Source organism: Schistocerca serialis, chromosome 4, assembly GCF_023864345.2.
Source record: "Schistocerca serialis cubense isolate TAMUIC-IGC-003099 chromosome 4, iqSchSeri2.2, whole genome shotgun sequence".
Classification (NCBI taxonomy): Eukaryota; Metazoa; Arthropoda; class Insecta; order Orthoptera; family Acrididae; genus Schistocerca; species Schistocerca serialis.
Window position 1 is genome coordinate 208,459,703 of NC_064641.1, and position 22,335 is coordinate 208,482,037.

Genomic DNA, 22,335 nt, shown 5'->3' on the forward strand with positions numbered 1-22,335 from the left:
CGTGATGGTACGCATTTCTCCTCCTTAAACGAGGCATCACAACAACATTTCACCAGGCACCGCCGGTCAGTTGTATGAGAAATCAGTCGGAAACTTTCCTCATGTCAGCACGTTGTAGATGTCGCCACCGGTGCCAACCTTGTGTGAATGCTCTGAATAGCTAATCATTTACATATCACAGCATCTTCTTCCTGTCAGTTAAATTTCGCGTCTGTAGCATGTCATCTTCGTGCTGTAGCACTTTTAATGGCCAGTAGTGTAACAGAGAAGAAATAAAAAGTTTGAGGTTCGCCGATGACATTGTAATTCTATCAGAGACAGAAAAGGTCTTGGAAGAGCAGTTGAACGGAATGGACAGTGTCTTGAAAGGAGGATACAAGATGAACATCAACAAAAGCAAAACGAGGATAATGGAATATAGTCGAATTAAGTCGGGTGATGCTGAGGGAATTAGATTAGGAAATGAGACACTTAAAGTAGTAAAGGAGTTTTGCTATTTGGGGAGCAAAATAACTGATGATGGTCGAAGTAGAGAGGATATAAAATGTAGACTGGCAATGGCAAGGAAAGCGTTTCTGAAGAAGAGAAATTTGTTAACATCGAGTATGATTTAAGTGTCAGGAAGTCGTTTCTGAAAGTATTTGTATGGAAGTGAAACATGGACGATAAATAGTTTGGACAAGAAGAGAATAGAAGCTTTCGAAATGTGGTGCTACAGAAGAATGCTGAAGATTAGATGGGTCGATCACATAACCAATGGGGAGGTATTGAATAGAATTGGGGAGAAGAGGAATTTGTGGCACAACTGGACAAGAAGAAGGGACCGCTTGGTAGGACATGTTCTGAGGCATCAAGGGATCACAAATTTAGCATTGGAGGGCAACGTGGAGGGTAAAAATCATAGAGGGAGACCAAGAGATGAAAACACTAAGCAGATTCAGAAGGATGTGAGTTGCAGCAAGTACTGGGAGATGAAGAAGCTTGCACAGGATAGGGTAGCATGGAGAGCTGCATCAAACCAGTCTCAGGACTGAAGACCACAACAACAACAACAGTGTAACAGCTGCACCAGACATAGGTGTTGCCGACTGCAGTGCTGTATTCTGCTTGTTTATGTATCTGTGTATTTGAATACGAGACCATAACAACAAAAGGAAAAGATTTGTAAATTACAAATTTATTTCTTTGTATTGAAAGGAAAATTCTCTTAAGAAAACTTAAAAGTTATGAAACAGAATTGCTGTTCAGTACTTACTTTCAAAAGGTGAAATTGTTAGTACTGCCGATACACATATAAAAGAACAAAAACTTATCGTTTTGGGAGTGGAGAGGGGTATTTTGGGTGAGGCTGAAAGGAGGAGCAAGCCACTCAGATCCCAGGGATAGGAGAGTCCCAGCTGTTGTGAGGATAAAGAGAGATACAGATGAAGGGGGAGGCATCAAGGAGAGTAGGTGGTCACAGATAGTATATTGGTAAGCCCTATGCCAGCTTCAGCCTAGAGTTTGTGAGCACAGAACGAGAAGTAAATGTGAATTAAGAGGAAGAGAAATGAAATGAATAGTGCATTGTGTGTAAATCTTATAGTATCAAAATTAGAGGAAACTGCAAAACTGTGGACATTAGTTTACCAAGTAGCATGTTTCCACTGCGAAACATTTTATACAGGAATGATAACAACTAAACTGGCTTAGCACATGAGTGGATCTAGAACAGCTAACTGCCTGTCCATCTTGGGGACACCCAATACCTGTTACTGACTAAGCACTGCAGCATGATTTAAGGGACTTAACTGCCAGCAACACCACATGGCTGTTTGAAACCACCTTTCAAACACTACTTTGTATGAACTTGGCCCCCAGCTTATCCTTGCATCCCAGTACCCACCGAGGCTTGGCCTCCATTAGAATATCTCTTATCTTTTTTTCATTATAATAATCATTTATATAATTAAAATTTATTATATGATTTATTTACTATTATCTCTTACTTAATTATTTTCTATTATTACTTTTTAGTCTTCATTCTTCTCCACCTGACCCATCTCCCTCTTAAGTTCTTCGCCCATCTCCTTTTCCTCCTGGTTCTTAATTGCACTATTCCCTCATCTTAACTCATCTTTGCTTATCTCTTTACCATCATCCTTTCTGGACTGAAGCTAGCACAATGCTTTCTTTGCCAATGTACTTCTTGGTGATACCTCTTCCTTCATCTTTGTGTCTCTTTTGTCTTCATCCTGGAGTTTTAAACGACCTTGAGTGACCTGACCCTCTTTTTTAACCTTCCACAACCTATCTGTCTCTCCTCCTCCAGGAAGGAACTAGTAGTACTGAAAGCTAGAATTAGAGTTTTCAAGTATAATTGTTTTTATTGCAGCACTGTCAGTATTCAGCAGTGAATAGTTACCCCAACAAGAAGCTGAACAGTGTAACTTATTCTTTGTCGGTGTGCACAGCTAATAAACTCTTTGACATGCCTTTGCATGTTTGAGTGCATGTGCATGTGCACCCAAAAGTGCACGCGTGCGCTCACACACACACACACACACACACACACTCACACACTCACACACACACACACACAAATTTAAAACTGCTGTTTCAAATAACTGTTAAATCCAACAGCACACAGTTAACACTCCTACTGCATCTTAGTTGCAGCCTTGTAAATTTTCCCCTTAATTTTATTGGTCCTGATTTTACCAGTAGTATATGGTGAGAAACAGTCAGTACATAATTATCGTGCAACATATTGTATTATAAATTTCACTTCTGCAACTACATCTACATCCATATTGTTGCAAAGCACTGTGAAGTGCATGGCAAAGGATACTTACTATCGTACCAGTTACTAGGGCTTCTTCCAATTCCAGTCATGAATGGAGTGCAAGGAGGAGATGTCTTTAGAAGCCTATATGCATGCTGCAGTAAGTGTAATCCTGACCTCATTATTCCTAGGGGAGCGGTACTCAGGAAGTTGTATATTTCTAGAGAACCTTGTTCTTCTTCCTTTCTCTCGCTACAGCCCATGAAGGGTCTGTGCCTTGTTGACTACCATTCTCTTCCAATCCTCTCACGACTTCATCAGCCTCCTCCAGTTCCGTACTCTGTCTCTACATCATCCAGCCATTGCAATATTGGTCTCCCCACTGATTGGCTACACTTTGGCATTGCAGTTGGCACTTCCTTTGGAAATTGCTCTTATTATTCTTTCTTCCACTATTTTGTTCCTCAATAGCCATCTCACAGTCATCCTCATACCACTCACTTCGTCTTATCCTGTTTTCCAGTTCCCGCTTGACTTCCATCGTTTGCCATATTCTTTCCAGTAATTGCCACTGCTATTCGGGGCCAGCTTCCTCCTCAGTGGCAATCACACTCATCCCTTCATTCATCTTCCTTTGGAATTTTGCTCTTTCTGTCTTATTGATGAGGACTGGGTTCACATTGTACTTCCTCCCCTTTCTACATGGTTTTATCCTCTGCCTATACTTGACCATCACCATATTGTGGTACAAGTCTGTATCAGGCCTTTCTCATCACTTTAACACACTTAATGTCTGTGCCTTGTGTTCTTTGGATAAGCACATGATTTATCTGGCTGATTGTGACTCCATCTGGATGTATTTATGTCCTGTTATGGATATTCTTTTGTGGGAATATGGTGCTACTTATGGTGAAGTTTTTGCCTACAGCAAAATCAACCAGCCTCAGTTCGTTGTCATTGTACTCTTCATGTAGACTGTACATTTTCGCATTTGGTCTAAACAGTGTTTCTCTTCCCACCTTAGCATTCGTATTTCCTAGAATCACTTTCATTTCATTTTCTGCTATTGTTTCATATGTGTCTTCAAGGTGTTCATAAAAGGAGCCTTTGCCCTCATCATTCACTTTCTCTGTTGAAGCATGGTTGCAAATCGGTGCCATATTGAAGAATTGAATTTTTATTCTCAGTGTGCATATCCTGTCATTCATGACCTAAAAATTTGATATTGCCGACTTGCATGTCCCGTGTGCTAGGAAAATGGTTCCAAGATTATCTGTATTGCTGCTGAAATTAATTGTGTAGTCACCAGACTCGAAAATGCAGGCATCCTTCCACCTAATCTCCTGTAATGCTGCTATTCTCGTTTGGTACTTTAGTTGGTCTTCCAAGTTTCTGGATGGAGTGCATTCCAAGTAGCTATATGTAGATCAGTCCATGTCCATTGCTGGGTTGTCATCTTGGGGCTGTCCTTTTTCCACATGTGCTCAGCGTTTTCATGACTACGAGTGGGTGTAAAAAAATAACCGTAATCATTTTTTTGCATTTTAATGTGCCTGTGCTGGAGATTGGTGTTGGTAGTATCAGAGAGATCTGCTCTTGAGTAATGTAATACCACGCGCGTCATTTGCATGGTGAAATGCAGTTGGAGGAAAGCAGTGAAAGTGCACTGACGTACTGTACCCAACATGGATCTCAAGTTGCAGCAGTGCATGTCAATTAGATTTTGTATTCTTGACAAAACACCATCAGAAACACTGAAAACGTTGCAGCAAGCCTACAAAGAGCACACTGTGGCCTAACTGATTTCAGGAGGGAGGGAGGAGTGGAGGAGTGGAAAGACTTCGTGCATGCTCCACACCCCAGAAGATCATCAACTTCGAAGACTGAAACCAGTGACAACACAATTGATCTCATGTTGCAAGAAGACTTGTTTATCGTTAACAGAGATTGCAGAGATAACAAATCATTAACAGAGGTATCCTATGGATCAACTGAAGACATTGTACGAAATGTTCTAGGGTGTAGAAAAGTTGCAGCAAAGTTGGTGCCTCGTATGATCAGTGACAAACAGAAGGCTCGCCATGTGATGGCATGGCAACAATGGAAGGGAAGGCTTCAGCATGAATCAGATTTTTTGGAAAGTCTTACATGTAGCAAATGAGACAAAACAGGACATTGTCTGATGGAAACACCCTTCATCTCCAATACCCAAAAAGGCCAAAGTTCAACCAAGTGCAAAAAGTTATTTATCTTGTCGTACGGTGGATGAGCAACGTACTGTTACTGCAAATTACTATTGTGGTGTATTGAAGAGACCATTAAGGAGGAAAATTGCAACAAGAAGACCATATCTTGCCCAGATGGGATGGATCCTTCATCAGGATAATGCACTGCCTCATCATTCCATCAAGACTGAGGAAACAATAACAGTCACTGAATTAGGCATTGAGGTGATGCCACATCATCCTTATTCACCAGACCTAGCACCATGTGACTTCCAACAATTTCCTGCAGTGGAAAAGAGCTTTGGGTGTGTTATTTTCAGAGTGATTGAGAACTAAACAATCAAATTTTTGGTGTACTCAACAAATTATCAGAAAGTATCTTCAGGTAGTGTTTTGAAAATTGTTGTATTGTGTTCGAGGGAGATTACTTTGAAGGTCTGTAATGGAATTTGAATAAAGGTGAGCAGTATTTTTTGCTAAATAAATAATTCTGGTTATTTTTTGATATCCCCTCATACATACTTTTTACGTGGCAGAGAAGTCACCCCTTCACACTACTTGCTGACCCTTCACAGCCTCTTTGGTGGCTGCCTTTTCTGTCAGTTATGGTCCCCTTAGCCTTTAAGGAGCCCTCCTCTTCATACAAGGCAGTTGGTTCCTTCTATTATCCTCAGCAGGCAAGTCCCCCATCGAGATAGAAAAGGAAAAATGAAAGACACGTCCCCCATCGAGATAGAAAAGGAAAAATGAAAGACACCCTCAAGCCTCAAAAGTAATACCATTGGGATTGAGAAAGCCAAGAGTTGCCCAAAAGGGGCCGATAGGAAAGAAAACAGAAAAAGTGTGATACAAGTAAGTGACGTAGCTGTGGTTGCCACCCTCATACTCCCAAGAAAGGAGGCTTCTGTGGAAATGCACTTTGTCCATTGTCCTATCAGCTAACAAGTCTGACATGAATGATCTTACCAGGAACATTATTCGTCGCGCCATATCTCAGTGGGTTAATGAAACACACACACCTTCCCCGCCAATTTTAAGGCAGTAGTCCATGGGGAGGCTTTCTCAGGACAGCTTGCATTTTTCTTGAGGTGTCTGACATTTAAGTTCCTTCTGCACCTCAGTTACAGTCTCCCATGGATCAAATAAATCTGTGACTGTTCATGCTGCCCTTCTGAGCATATACTCAATATCCCCTGTTAGTCATATTTGGTATAAGTCCCATAAAGTTGAGCAGTACTCTAGGATGGGTCACATGAGGGATTTGTAACCAATCTTTTTTGTAGACTGATTGTGTTTTCTCATTATTCTACCAATAGACCGAAGTCTGCTTCCTGCTCTACCCATGACTGTGAGTGAGTCTATGTGATAATTCCATTTCATGTTCCTACAAACTGTTACACCCAGGTATTTGTATGAATTTAGTGATTCCAACTGTGACTCATTATTACTGTAGCTACAGGATACTATTTTTTTTCTTTTGTGAAATGGCAAAAATTTTCATTTCTGAACATTTAAAACAAGTTGCCAATTTTGCACCTCTTTGAAATCTTATCGAGATATGATTCATTATTTTTGCAGCTTCTTTCAGACTATATTTCACAGTAGATAACTGCGTCATCTGCAAAAGGCTGAGGTTACTGTTAATATTGCCTGCAATGTCATTAATGTACAATATGAATAGCAAGGGTCCAGAGGTCCTTCACTGGCGCACACCTGAAGTTAACTTCTACATTTATCAGTGATTATCCATCCAAGATAACATTCTGTGTCTTCCTTACCTAAAAATCCTTAATGCAGTCATAAATTTCACATGATGACTGATACAAGTGTGCTTTTGATAGTAAGTGTAGATGTGGTATTGACTCAAATGCTATTGAAAATTAAGGAATATGATGTGTGCATGACTACTTTACCCATGTCTTACAGTATGTCATTTGAGAAAAGTGTTAGTTGGGTTTCACATGATCAGTGCATGCAGCATCTGTACTGGTTGCCATATAGGAGGCCATTCTGTTCGAGATTTTTTTTTTTTTTATTTATTTATTTATTTTTTTTTTTTTTATTTTTTTTTTTCTCTCTCTCTCTCTCCAGAATATGTTCTAAGATTCTACAACAAATGTATTTCAGTGATATTGGATGGAAGTTTTGTGGATCAGTTCTGCTCTCTGTCTTGTAAATACGTGTGACCTGTCCTTTCTTCCAACTACTGGGCTTTTTTTTTGTTCACAGGATCTATTGTAGATTATAATTAACAGTTACTTGATTTTCATATTTAAGTTGGTGGTATGTGAACATACCCTTAAAGCACAAACTTCCTTTTTTCATGTCACCATTTTCTAGAAATTTGCTGTCTCCTCACTTTCATTTTGTGTTAATTATGATTGTGTTTCCAGACATTATAAGCTGCATATTTGTGCCATTTTAGTGTTATTCCTTGTGACACACATTCATAAAAGGTATGCCATTGACAGTGATTTCTGTTGTGTTACCTTTCCTTCATTACTCTGAACGGGCTATCTTTGCTTTTTTTCCTTCATGCATTTCTATTTCTTTGTGTCAGTTGTATTGTCTTATTATATTCTTCGCACACTACTTTTCCCTTAATACCATTTTGCAACCACCTTCTGTAGAGCTGTGTAAAGTACATATAAAATTCCCTTCATTTAACTTTGAATTTCACTTTCTTCTGACATTGGTGGTACTCATCTATTTATCTGTATGATCCTCAGAAATTAATAATTATTTCACCTCCATGGAGCATTATGGACTGTTCTTACAATCACTCATCAGACAGATTAGTCTGTTCTGTATCAACATTTGTGATACTGCTGCAGAATGATTTATGGTTCCTTCTGCTATTCTGAGCAACCCTTTTACGACGAGCAACCCTATTACAATTACCTCACAGTGTCAGTTAACTGGACAGTCTTTGAATTTTCCAGTAGTAAGATTCCTGTTGCAAGGCATGACTTTTATGAATCAGCTTTGTTTTATAACATAGCATACAAACTCCTGTTACATTGGTTTTGTTACAGATGATCAGGCAGATACACTAATTAGAAAACTTAAAGAGAGTGAGCTTGAATTGTCGAACTGTAGATTAAAGTTACAAACTACAGAAGAACTTTTGGAAACATCAAGAACACATTCAGTTATTTATAAGGACTCATGTCTTAAACTGGAGAAGGATCACCAGAAGCTGATTGAAGATTTTAATTTATTCAGAGATAATTCAACAAAGAGGTTGGTGCAGTACATTGTACAGTTTACTATTACATAATAATGAATAACAATTTTAGAGCTGATGCAGAGAAGATACAAAATTTAGAATGGTATGTTCGCTACAAGGAGACATTTTGTAAGTACATTTGCTATAGGTTCGTAAAATAATGCACAAATTCTTCTGTTTTTGAAGTTGTGGAAAATATATGTATCTTACTGCATTTGGAAGCCACACGTACCGCTCAGAAGGGAGTTGCACGTCATACAGTTATTTGTATTCTTACTTCAAATGACCTGATGTAGCTTCTTCTTTCATAGTGTAAAACTAGTGAGATATTCTATAAGCCTTGTAGAGAAACTCTTTTTGAGTAGTAGTCTACAAAGTGGCATTTGTAAGCTATCATTAATGTCCAGTTGCACAAATTATTTAGTGTAAAACACACTATTTACCAAGTGTTGCATATTTGCTTACATGAAGGTACTACTATAAACTGAGCTTGCTTGAATTTAATGTTAATTGGTAAAACTCTTAAATTCTTCTTTTGTGAGACCACATTGTTTGTAGTTGCTTTACAATTCCTCAGGGTATTGTTGTTCAGTCATTAAAATATATATAAGCTCTTTTCCACCAAAAGCGTTTCAATTTATTGAGGTAAAGTATCATCAGTGGTCTGTAATTAAAGATATTTACAATTTGATTTGCTTTTAAGATAGAAAATAGCTCGTAAACAATATGTCAGTTCTTACTGGTGATTTCCCCTTGGTTTCTCACCTACATCGGGAAATGCCATCTGCTAGCACATCTTCAGTGTCTTTCTTCATTAGATACGATACTTAGTCTAATTTTTCATTGCTCCATAGAACTATGCATTTCTTACGTTTTACACAACACACTTTTTCATGCGTCACTGTTTATTTTTATTCTCCTAAGTGTGTACTGATTGTGAAAAAATATACATTGGAGTGACTGGCAGGACTTTCAACACAAGGTATAAACAACATGTCAGAACACTGAAATACGGTACAAACTATTCAACATTTGCAGATCATCTAAAACAAGAATACCATAGACTAAGCAATACTGAAAAAGATGTGAACATCATAAGATTCAGTGAAGACAGAAACCTTCCTCCTTGCCAAGAAAATTTCCACATACACAAAGCATTAACACAAAATAAACAGTTGCTCAGTGACCAGATAAATATTGGAAACCAGACACTATAAAAAATAATGGAAAAAAATCACATGAAAAAGAAAAGAGCCTTTTCCATCCTTCACCCTCTCAACCCCCACGCCCTTTCCCAGTTTCATTTCATTTCTTGCTCCTCATCTTTTTCTCCAACCCACACTCCGCCACACTGCTATACACTTATGTCCACTCATGTTATATTGGCAACACTACAAAACACAATAAATGCTTAGAAGTATAAAAATAACAGCGGTGTGTGAAAAAGTGTGCTACATAAAGTGTAAGAAATGCGTAGCTCTGCAGAGCAATGAAAGATTAGACTGCAAGTGTCAGTATCTAATGAAGAAAGACACCAAAGATATGCTAGCAGACGGTGTTTGCCAATGTTGGCAAGAAACCAAGCAGAAATCACCATAAGTAAAAATCACCATACTGTTAACAAATGGTTTTCCTATCTTAAAAACAAATCAAATTGAAAATATCTTTAATTATGGACCACTGATGATGTTTTACCTCAATAAAGCGAAATGCTTCTGGTGGAAACTTGTGGTTGTAATTATGGAAGAAAATACCCTCAGGAAAGCTCCTAGAACTTATTCAGGGTGTATACGACCTGGGACAACCAGGAGATCTGGGAAAAACCTGGGAATGTTTTCATCTGGGAGAAAATTGGGAAAAACCCGGGAATTTTTTTAGAATTCCAGGAATTTTTTATTGTTTTAGTTTTCAGTTAAATTTTTGTAACTTTGACTGGTAAGAACGAATACTCTAACAAAGAATATTACTGTATCTCGCTACTGCAGAATAATACTGCAGCAATAAAAAACAAACGAGAGAAAAAAACAAAAATAAAACTTAAGTTGCAAAGGAAATGCACCATATAAACAACAAAACACAGTGCTCATACCAGTGTTTGCCAACAGCAAAGTTGTGTCAAAGATTTTAGGAAGACCACGCAATGTTTCATAACAACAAATTGCCTCCGATGAGCGTGACGTCACAACTGTTTACATTAGATTCGTTTGAGTGGTTGCAAGTGAGCTTATGCGCATATGCACTTGAGTCGCATTTGAGTAGTACATTCTCCCGCTTCTGGCTACAGAAGTGTAGCAGTTAGCAGTATAAGCAATAGCAGCAAGCAGCCAGATGCTATCCAGAAAATTTTACTGGTGCGCCAAAGCTTCCAGATTCACGTATGCGCAACACGCCCGGAACTAAGGGGGGGGGGGGGGGCAAAGAGGGGTATCTGCCCCGGGTGGCAGTTTCAGAGGAGTGAGGGGGAGGGGGGGGGGGGCACCAAATTCATATTATTCAGGAAATAGACCTTGTTTCACAAAGTGCCTAGCACCCAGTGCACGTTGGTATATCGACTACTCATATGACTTTGAATGCATCGCTGTTTTTGAGCATTTTTGAACAAATTCTAAGTTGATTTCTGAAATAATCGTAAGATGATTTTTGCATGCGTGCATAGTGTACGTGATGTCTCTGCCAGGGGAATCCCCGTCACATCTAGAAATAAACTTTCCTGATTGGAATAAAGCTGAACGGGTGAATGCCAGTCGCCATTTATGTGGTTTATTGGGTTTGCAAATGATCAGTGTTTTATAACTACTTGCAAATTCCATAGTTTCAGACTACCAGAGTGGAAATAAATGACTAAAAGGAATAACAGTGTAAATGGGTAAGTGTATAATAAGTAGAACAATGCAAGATTCATAGTTTAGGTGAGTCAACCCTATGCTTCTGGAGAGAGAGAGAGAGAGAGAGAGAGAGAGAGAGAGAGAGAGAGAGTGTTTGCACACATGTGTTGAAGATATTTTTCTTTAGCATGCTTACGATTAGGTTGATTTATTCCAAGGGTGTACCACTGATTTATACTTGACTATGGCTTAACGTGAAATACTTGTAACAAATCTTTCATTTATGAAGGGACTTTTTTTGCACTGTTTACATCACTTTATTACCTCCAATATTATTTCTTTTATTTGCAGAGAGGAAGAAGCAGCAGTGCATATAGCAGCACTTTCTCAACAGATTGCTGATCTGAAACAAGATCTTGAAGCTGCTCGTGCATTTGAGGTCAAACTTGAGGACTGCTGCAAGGAATTGGAAAATACCAAGATAACAATAGAAAATTTAAAATCAGAACTGCAAGAGCAACAGGCTAGAACCCTTGCTGCTGAAGTGAAGTATTCACAGCAATTGCTTGCACATCGGGATGATGAGAAGGTAATTTTTATTGCTTCTTCTGTAAGCAAAGTTCATGCCAGTAATAAATAAATGTTTATAATATAGTATAGGAAGCCAGCCGCGGTGGCCGAGCGGTTCTAGACGCTCAGTCTGGAACCACGCAACTGCTACGGTCACAGGTTCGAATCCTGCCTTGGGCATGGATGTGTGTTGTGTCCTTAGGTTAGTTAGGTTTAAGTAGTTCTGACTTCTAGGGGACTGATGACCACAGATGTTAAATCCCATAGTGCTCAGAGCCATTTGAACCATTTTGTAGTATAGGAGATAAATTCCATAAAATGTAACAAAAATAATCTACTTCGTGCAGTGTGTGCCATGGTAGAGCCACAGCAATTTTATTAAATCCTCAGACTTTCAGATCTAGGTTTCTTTCAGAAACTAAACAGATGTCACATCAGTTCATTGTGTACAAGAACACAAATGTTAACACCATATGTGTAACAAATATGTTATTGCTGTTAATATTCTTTTGTCAGTTATGAGGTGGCATGTGAAATGAACAGTATTTGTGGATAATAATTTTTTTATGTTTTACTTTATTTTAAATATTGCAACATCACTTGTGTTATGTTTGGTAAGGAGGAGATTGGAGAGGAATACACTGTGTGTGTGTGTGTGTGTGTGTGTGTGTGTGTGCGAGGAGAGAGGAAATGTGTGCTGTATGCAGTGATTTTAATTGTGATCATGGTTTTTTTTTTAAAATGTATGAAGGTATTTCTGGATGTCATATTTGATTGTGAAGTGTTTGAATAACAAGATCCCAAGTTATGGGGCACTGACAAAGACTGTATTGTTCAGGTAATGAGGATCACCCTGTGGCTAAACATGCCTTGGTGCACAGCCAGCACATCTTGGCACAGTGTTACACCGTCCGGGTTATCTGGATACTTCCCACCAACACCAACCTGTCAAATCTCCGGAGATGGGAACTTGCCCTTCAGTATATCCTCTCTCCTCGTTACCCACCAGGCCTCAACCTCCACTAATTTCAAGTTGCCGGTGCTGATACCTCACCTGTCATTCAACATCATCTTTGCCTCTGCACTTCCGCCTCGACTGACATCTCTGCCCAAACTCTTTGTCTTTAAATATGTCTGCTTGTGTCTGTATATGTGTGGATGGATATGTGTGTGTGTGCGCGAGTGTATACCCATCCTTTTTTCCCCCTAAGGTAAGTCTTTCTGCTCCCGAGGTTGGAATGACTCCTTACCCTCTCCCTTAAAACCCACATCCTTTCGTCTTTCCCTCTCCTTCCCTCTATCCTGACGAAGCAACCGTTGGTTGCTGTGTATGTTTGTGTTTGTTTGTGTGTCTGTCGACATGCCAGCACTTTCGTTTGGTAAGTCACATCATCTTTGTTTTTAGATATATTTTTCCCTCGTGGAATGTTTCCCTCTGTTTTATTCATATCCATAATTTGAACCCAACAATTATGTTTGTTATTGTCACTGTTGCATTTCGAAATCTTTTCTGTCATCTTACTTTCTCTTTCTGTTCTTGCAAGTAGTTTCACTTTGGATTCACCTTCTCCTTTTTACTGTAATCTACAATACAATTTTATCCTGCCTATATATACACAATAATACGTAACCCACTTCCAAACCGTAAAAAAAAAAAAAAAAAATCCCGCTTTCAAAACTACCGCTGCTATGAAATCCACCGTTTCCAGTTCACAAAATGTTCCTTTCACCTATTAAACAACCATTTCGGCTAGTTCTAATAACTTTCGCTCTATTTCCTTTTCTGTTTTTTCCCACATCACTGATCATTTTTAGCCACTTCCCACAGCTTTTAACGTCATAATTTCTTTGTCAGACAATTGTTAGCCTCATTTTCATAATCTGCCACCACAAAACCACTCCTTTAATACATTTACACACAGTTTTTTTCTAAATTTTCCCAGATTTGTCCACCCTTTAACGTGTTTAGGCGGCAACACAACCACCTAACCTTTATGCACATCGTTGTTTACCAACCCAAGTTCACCACAGGATCAACATAGCTCATCTTTAACCAACACTTTTTCGACTTTTTTCACACCAGATCCCCAGTTCCTTTCTAATTCATCTTTATCTCTCCCCATGTATTTTTATTTTCATTTTCATTTCAGCCTCATGTTACACTTTCCACCTTCTAATACCATGTCACCCTCACAACATCGCCACAATCACCCCATTAAGTTTTATTTACATTCCCTCCGCAAACATGCCTTCGCCCTAGCCAGATTACATTCCCATATTTTATTTACTCAGGCTTGTCTGACATTTGGCATTACCCCCAAAGGCCTCACACTTAAAGTTCTCATCTCTGGCTGTAACCCTTCTTTCCATCAGTCCCTATACCAGTTCCAAATTGAACAATCCATTGCCCTCACCCACCTAATCCTTCACCTACACATCAACTCAGCCAGTGAACACACCCGTCAACTCCTATCCTTAATAAAAGTCCTCAATTTTTTGTCTCCCACATCCACACTGGCTGTTCAGAGCATCCTCCTACAGGCCAACCGCAAATTAGAACAGCATGCCACCCTCCACCTCAAAAAACTATCCAATCTCCTGGTTTCCCACCTCCGGAAAGGCAACTCACTCACCCTTCACAACCTTTCCAGCAAACCTCAACCTCCTCTCATTGCACACAGACCCAGTCTCTCCCGTCTACTCAATCTCCCACTTCCAGCTCCATTCCCACCAAAACCTCAAAATTCTAATCAATACAATCTGGAACCAAAACACCCTAATTCGGTAGTTAACCTTTCCTCCAAATCTTTCTCCCAGTCCGAAACCTCTGTTCTATCCAAAGGCCTCACCTTCAGCCCTACTCCCAGATTCAACCAAACAGCCCTCATCAAAGATTTACTGTCCTACACTTGTACTCTCTCCTGGAAATATCACTTTGCCATGAAGAAAAATGATCCTAATCCTACTCCTAATGATCCAACTCCCCAAGACACTATCCAAATTGAACCCTGCCTGGAACAGTTCCGTCCTCCGTCACAGCGGGACCCACCTCCTCTTCCTCAAAATCACCCTCTCCAAACCTTCCGGGAATTTCTCACTTCCAGCCTTGTCTCTCAATCCGTCTTAAAAAACCTTAATCGTACTCCCAACATCACCACTGCTGAAGAACAGGCTATCAGTGATCTGAAGGCTGACCGATTCATCGTCATTCTTCCGGCGGACAAGGGTTCCACGACCGTGGTACTTGATCATTGGGAGTATGTGACTGAGGGACTGCGTCAGCTTTCAGACAACACTACATATAAAGTTTGGCAAGGTAATCCCATTCCTGATGTCCAGGTGGAGCTTCAAGGAATCCTCAGAACCTTAGGCCCCCTACAAAACCTTTCACCTGACTCCATCAACCTCCTGACCCCACAGACACAACGCAACTCTTACCTTTTCCCTACTTCCTAAAATTCACAAACCCAATCATCCTGGCCGCCCCATTGTAGCTGGTTACCAAGCCCCCACAGAACGTATCTCTGCCTACGTAGATCAACACCTTCAACCCATTACATGCAGTCTCCCATCCTTCATCAAAGACACCAACCACTTTCTCGATTGCCTGGAATCCTTACCCAATCTGTTACCCCCGGATACCGCCCTTGTAACCATTGATGCCACTTCCTCATACACAAATATTCCGCATGTCCAGGGCCTCGCTGCGATGGAGCACTTCCTTTCACGCCAATCACCTGCCACCCTACCTAAAACCTCTTTCCTCATTACCTTAGCCAGCTTCATCCTGACTCACAACTTCTTCACTTTCGAAGGCCAGACATACCAATAATTAAAGCGAACAGCCATGGGTGCCAGGATGGCCCCCTCGTTCGCCAACCTATTTATGGGTCGCTTAGAGGAAGCCTTCTTGGTTACCCAGGCCTGCCAACCCATAGTTTGGTACAGATTTATTGATGACATCTTCATGATCTGGACTCACAGTGAAGATGAACTCCAGAATTTCCTCTCCAACCTCAACTCCTTTGGTTCCATCGGATTCACCTGGTCCTACTCCAAAACCCATGCCACTTTCCTTGATGTTGACCTCCATCTGTCCAATGGCCAGCTTCACACATCCGTCCACATCAAACCCACCAACAAGCAACAGTACCTCCATTATGACAGCTGCCACCCATTCCACATCAAACGGTCCCTTCCCTACAGCCTAGGTCTTCGTGGCAAATGAATCTGATCCAGTCCGGAATCCCTGAACCATTACACCAACAACCTGAAAACAGCTTTCGCATCCCACAGCTACCCTCCCGACCTGGTACAGAAGCAAATTACCAGAGCCACTTCCTCATCCCCTCAAACCCAGAACCTCCCACAGAAGAACCCCAAAAGTGCCCCACTTGTGACAGGATACTTTCTGGGACTGGATCAGACTCTGAATGTGGCTCTCCAGCAGGGATACGACTTCCTCAAATCCTACCCTGAACTGAGATCCATCCTTAATGAAATCCTCCCCACTCCACCAAGAGTGTCTTTCCGCCGTCCACCTAACCTCCGTAACCTCTTGGTTAATCCCTATGAAATCCCCAAACCATATTCCCCACCCTCTGGCTCCTACCCTTGTAACTGCCCCGGTGTAAAACCTGTCCCATGCACCCTCCCACCACCACCTACTCCAGTCATGTAACCTGGAAGGTGTACACGATCAAAGGCAGAGCCACGTGTGAAAGCACCCACGTGATTTACCAACTGACCTGCCTACACTGTGAAGCTTTCTATGTGGGAATGACCAGCAACAAACTGTCCATTCACATGAATGGACACAGGCAGACAGTGTTTGTTAGTAATGAGGTTCACCCTGTGGCTAAACATGCCTTGGTGCACGGCCAGCACATCTTGGCACAGTGTTACACCGTCTGGGTTATCTGGATACTTCCCACTAACACGAACCTGTCAGAACTCCGGAGATGGGAACTTGCCCTTCAGTATATCCTCTCTTCTCGTTACCCACCAGGCCTCAACCTCCGCTAATTTCAAGTTGCTACCGCTCTTACCTCACCTGTCATTCAACAACATCTTTGCCTCTGCACTTTTGCCTTGACTGACATCTCTGCCCAAACTCTTTGTCTTTAAATATGTCTGCTTGTGTCTGTATATGTGTGGATGGATATGTGTGTGTGTGCGAGTGTATACCCGTCCTTTTTGTCCCCCTGAGGTAAGTCTTTCCGCTCCCAGGATTGGAATGACTCCTTACCCTCTCCCTTAAAACCCACATCCTTTCGTCTTTCCCTCTCCTTCCCTCTTTCCTGATGAAGCAACCGTTGGTTGTGAAAGCATGAATTTTGTGTGTATGTTTGGTAAGTCTCATCATCTTTGTTTTTAGATATATTTTTCCCACGTGGAATGTGTGTGTGTGTGTGTGTGTGTGTGTGTGTGTGTGTATTTAAAAACAAAGATGATGTGACTTACCGTACAAAAGCGCTGGCAAGTCGATAGAAACACAAACAGACACATACATACACACAAAATTCTGTGGAAAACAGTGTTTTTTGAGCATAAAACATGTTTCCACACTTGTTTGGTACCTCCTCTAGGCTTGATGTTATTTCTGAATGTGTGTTGTCTATGTCTTAACGCCATTTTTCATAAAATTATAGACTGGCAGCACATCGCGTTCTATCATTGTAACTCACCTCAAGTCTTTATATTTACTCCTGGAGTGGAATATAAACTGCCAGTTACACAGTTTCTTGGCTTCATAGATAACCTTGTTAATTTTTGGTATCGATTGAAAATGTGGTGAAACACTTATGATCTTATTTCTGGTGTATACAAACAACTGTCTTTTTTCATTTATTTTTCATTTTATTTTTGCAAGACATTTCTATTCTTTCTTATTAGCTTTTTGCAGTAGGGCAAACAATACCAAGTGGTCCAGCACTGGCTGCTTGACCATCTCAGAAAAATTTGATAATTGGTGGGTGAATTGCCTCATGTCTGGTGGTCTCAAAAGTATTATTAAACAATTTTTATTGGTTATCATTTAGAAACAGCAGCCATTTTTGTTTCAGGCTGCAAGCATTCTTATGCATTTACAAGTGTCAGCAGTTTTTTTTAATTATTCGTTTATGGGTTGCCTCAGACCTTACAAATAATAAGCATTTAGTTCAGCACACACTGGACCATAAATTAAAACCATGATCATGTAGCTGAATGTATCCCTTAAGATACACTCCTGGAAATTGAAATACGAACACCGTGAATTCATTGTCCCAGGAAGGGGAAACTTTATTGACACATTCCTGGGGTCAGATACGTCACATGATCACACTGACAGAACCACAGGCACATAGACACAGGCAACAGAGCATGCACAATGTCGGCACTAGTACAGTGTATATCCACCTTTCGCAGCAATGCAGGCTGCTATTCTCCCATGGAGACGATCGTAGAGATGCTGGATGTAGTCCTGTGGAACGGCTTGCCATGCCATTTCCACCTGGCGCCTCAGTTGGACCAGCGTTCGTGCTGGACGTGCAGACCGCGTGAGACGACACTTCATCCAGTCCCAAACATGCTCAATGGGGGACAGATCCGGAGGTCTTGCTGGCCAGGGTAGTTGACTTACACCTTCTAGAGCACGTTGGGTGGCACGGGATACATGCGGACGTGCATTGTCCTGTTGGAACAGCAAGTTCCCTTGCCGGTCTAGGAATGGTAGAACGATGGGTTCGATGACGGTTTGGATGTACCGTGCACTATTCAGTGTCCCCTCGACGATCACCAGTGGTGTACGGCCAGTGTAGGAGATCGCTCCCCACACCATGATGCCGGGTGTTGGCCCTGTGTGCCTCGGTCGTATGCAGTCCTGATTGTGGCGCTCACCTGCACGGCGCCAAACACGCATACGACCATCATTGGCACCAAGGCAGAAGCGACTCTCATCGCTGAAGACGACACGTCTCCATTCGTCCCTCCATTCACGCCTGTCGCGACACCACTGTAGGCGGGCTGCACGATGTTGGGGCATGAGCGGAAGACGGCCTAACGGTGTGCGGGACCGTAGCCCAGCTTCATGGAGACGGTTGCGAATGGTCCTCGCTGATACCCCAGGAGCAACAGTGTCCCTAATTTGCTGGGAAGTGGCGGTGCGGTCCCCTACGGCACTGCGTAGGATCCTACGGTCTTGGCGTGCATCCGTGCGTCACTGCGGTCCGGTCCCAGGTCGACGGGCACGTGCACCTTCCGCCGACCACTGGCGACAACATCGATGTACTGTGGAGACCTCACACCCCACGTGTTGAGCAATTCGGTGGTACGTCCACCCGGCCTCCCGCATGCCCACTATACGCCCTCGCTCAAAGTCCGTCAACTGCACATACGGTTCACGTCCACGCTGTCGCGGCATGCTACCAGTGTTAAAGACTGCGATGGAGCTCCGTATGCCACGGCAAACTGGCTGACACTGACGGCGGCGGTGCACAAATGCTGCGCAGCTAGCGCCATTCGACGGCCAACACCGCGGTTCCTGGTGTGTCCGCTGTGCCGTGCGTGTGATCATTGCTTGTACAGCCCTCTCGCAGTGTCCGGAGCAAGTATGGTGGGTCTGACACACCGGTGTCAATGTGTTCTTTTTTCCATTTCCAGGAGTGTATTTGTAATGGCTTGAAGTTTTATTTATCCAAAGGAGGAGTAATTTCTCAGCCTTAATATTTTTGTACTGTTACACTACACAGTATAATTACTTTTTACAGAGTATCAATGGTGAGGAGCTTACACTTAAAAAAAATACACTATTTTTAAAAAACTATTTTTTAATTATCTTTGTTAGTGGACCAGATAAAAATCTGAAAGTTATACACTTAATAGACCTTTATAATATTAAACTTCAGTATTGATGTCACCTTTGAGATTCAATGGGAAATAATGGAAAAAATTACCAATATGATTAAAAAACATGTTTCTTAACATCTGCAATATCGGAACTAATGGATAAAGTGTATCAGTTACATAATATCTGTGATCACTTTCTTAAAAAAATTACCCAACTAATTATATTATCTTGTTCTAACCTTATTTGTTTTTACTATATTGTTCATTGAACAACAGAGAAATCTCTTCATTCAGTTTTGGCATTGCTTAAAAGTATGCCAAATCACAGTTGTAAATTCCAGGGGAGACAGCTTCTTCAATACCTCTTTAACAGACATCCAGACTTGATCCTTTCCAAAATTTTAAATGAGGTCCTTTGCCCTGGTAGGTGGTAAAATGTAACACGTGCACATCTTGGTTTTGGTAACCAGTATTGTCAACTTTGGCAATCCACCACTGTTTGCCATAAACACAAGCTCCTATGTCCTTATTTTGAAGTGTCAGTGGTACAAGTTTTCCATAGTGATGAAGTTGACTATCATGGGCTATTGATATGAACTTACACTTGAGGAAGTTGTGTGACTGAGTTATAAAACAATGAAAAGATCAGGTGCCTTTAATCTTCTGACAAGTGTTAATTCTTTCATTCAAGACTATGTTCTTATACTTTGTCACATTTTACAAAAACATAGATAATCCCTTTTACCTGTTCTTTACAGAAAAGACATTTCTCGAAGTGGTAAGATCTGGTTCTCATAGGTCCGCTGCAGATTAGCTTTTGTGACAGCTCCCTTTGTTGTACCCCCAACACGATCACATGCATTCTTCCCATGGCATGATACAAAAAAATGCCATTCTGATTCAAGTACACTGTCTTCGTGAAAGGAGATGTTAATAATTTTTTTGTTTTTACATTGGTTTGCAGCACCATCAGAGAAGTAGTTTATGGAATGGTGATGCTGTTTTATGTGTTTTGTTAATTGCAATTGAAAAGTGTGCACTGCTGTAATGTGTTCAAGACAGTCCCTTATGGCACAAAAATTTTAGTTTATCTTGCTCTTTATAATAGAACACAATGGGTGAACTGTGGTCTGTTTGTTTACCGAGTGGTGCCCTTGTACTTCATCTTGAACAATAAAGGAATAGTTTTCAGAAAAGTCAGCAAGAACTAAGCGTTCATCAACTGTTGGGGTTCGCTTTTTGTCTTTCAGAAATTTACCCTGAGCTTTGACAATAACGTGATGCTACCAACACTTCGAATAACTCTTCTTGTGGTTTTGTAATTGTAACCATTTCCTTTCTATCTTATGTCACCCATTGCTTGTATTTTATATTGTCAGGCATCAAATTGTCTTCTCCCGATTCGTCAAACATGTCAAGTAAAAGTTCTTTGACTGGACAGTCTTGACATTTTCCCATGATCATACAATTGTAACTGTTAATGTTGCAATCCAGAACTTCCAAAAGGTCTTTGTAGTCAGCTCTAAGATTGTTTCCATCTATCATCAACTTTACATTCTGGTGATGCACTCAAATGCAAACTTTATGGGTGCCAGATGCCCTTGGAACAATACACCGCTTTGGTCTCAACTTGCAAAATTTCCACCTTTCAATTTTAATATCAGGATTTTCTTTTTTGAATACAGTGAATAGTTCATTTAAATTACACAGTATTAACCTGTTTTGTCTCTGAACTTAAGCACCATTTTCATTCACAGAAAAACAATCTTTTTTGACAAGCATCAAGTGGCTGTTATTGTCATCTTCATAAAACCTAATAACTTTTTGATCATATTTTCATCTATGAAATTAGATACATTTTTCTTTTGTAATGCAGGTAAAATTCTCTGCTCTTTTCCTAACTGCCTTGTTAATTTAGACAAGCATTCTGACATATTAAATTCATCACTAATGTTTGCTTTACTCCAAGAATTTGGTAGTAAACTGATAATCTTAACTTTAACCTCTTTGTTTGAAAGACAAAATTTAGTTTTTAGCTTTTCTATCAAGTCGTCATATTTGGTCGGAGAATTTTTAGAACTTCTGTCTGGTTTAGTGCAGCTTTTCTTTTGAAATGGAACTTCAAAATTCTTTTTGACAGTTGTTGGTACTTTCTCAACTTTTATTCAATGCAAAAGCTCTTTTTTCTTCCCTTAGTTTTCTAATTTTGCTAGCAGGCAATACATCTAGGATTTTACAAGCTAAATCCACTTCTTTTATAGTTCCTGATGAGTCTCAAAATACTTTAGCTGAACAATCACTATCCCTTCATTTCTTAATGACAAATATCTTAGAATAGTATTTTGGAACACAATGACTTTCCTGGTATTATATTGATAAAAGGGCTTTTCTTTTTATAATAATGATCAAACAGTATTTTTTTCAGGTATTTGTTATAGGCTTCTTGTGTTACTTAAAAGGGTCCAAGCATGAGTGGTCAAATAGATGATGAAATTTCTTAAGTATTTAATTTCATGGTACTTGCAAGTTGAGCTAACCTCTTGAGTCAACTCATAAGTAAAACACTTTTTCTTCGTCACTGTAATCTTCAATTAAAATAATGTCTTTAGGAAACACTCCACATGCACCTATACGGCAACCATCATTAATAAGAACACTGATAGAATGCTGAGGCTCTGTTGTTAAACTGCACACTTCAGGAGCTCATTGTTAACCCTAGCAGCACTAAACTTGGATCTGTCACATGGACGGGCGCTGATAACCTCGCTGTTGTGCGCCCTAAAACACTAATCATCATCATCTGTCACATGGATGTCGCGCATGCGTGGGTGGGGGTGGGGTGGGGGGCAAGAATTGCCCTCACATTCTTTTCGCTTTTTAACATTTTTGTTTGTT

General features: G+C 40.6%; 1 protein-coding gene across 2 annotated transcripts in view; it reads left to right on the forward strand.

Annotated features, from left to right (window-relative positions):
• The window catches only part of LOC126473675 (nucleoprotein TPR-like), a 398,029-nt gene that overhangs the window by 157,874 nt on the left and 217,820 nt on the right, over positions 1–22,335 (forward strand). For both annotated transcript variants that reach the window (XM_050100910.1, XM_050100911.1), the window contains exons 14-15: positions 8,025–8,232; positions 11,395–11,632. In XM_050100910.1, the coding sequence (XP_049956867.1) occupies positions 8,025–8,232; positions 11,395–11,632 (446 nt within the window). The remainder of the gene's footprint in view (positions 1–8,024; positions 8,233–11,394; positions 11,633–22,335) is intronic.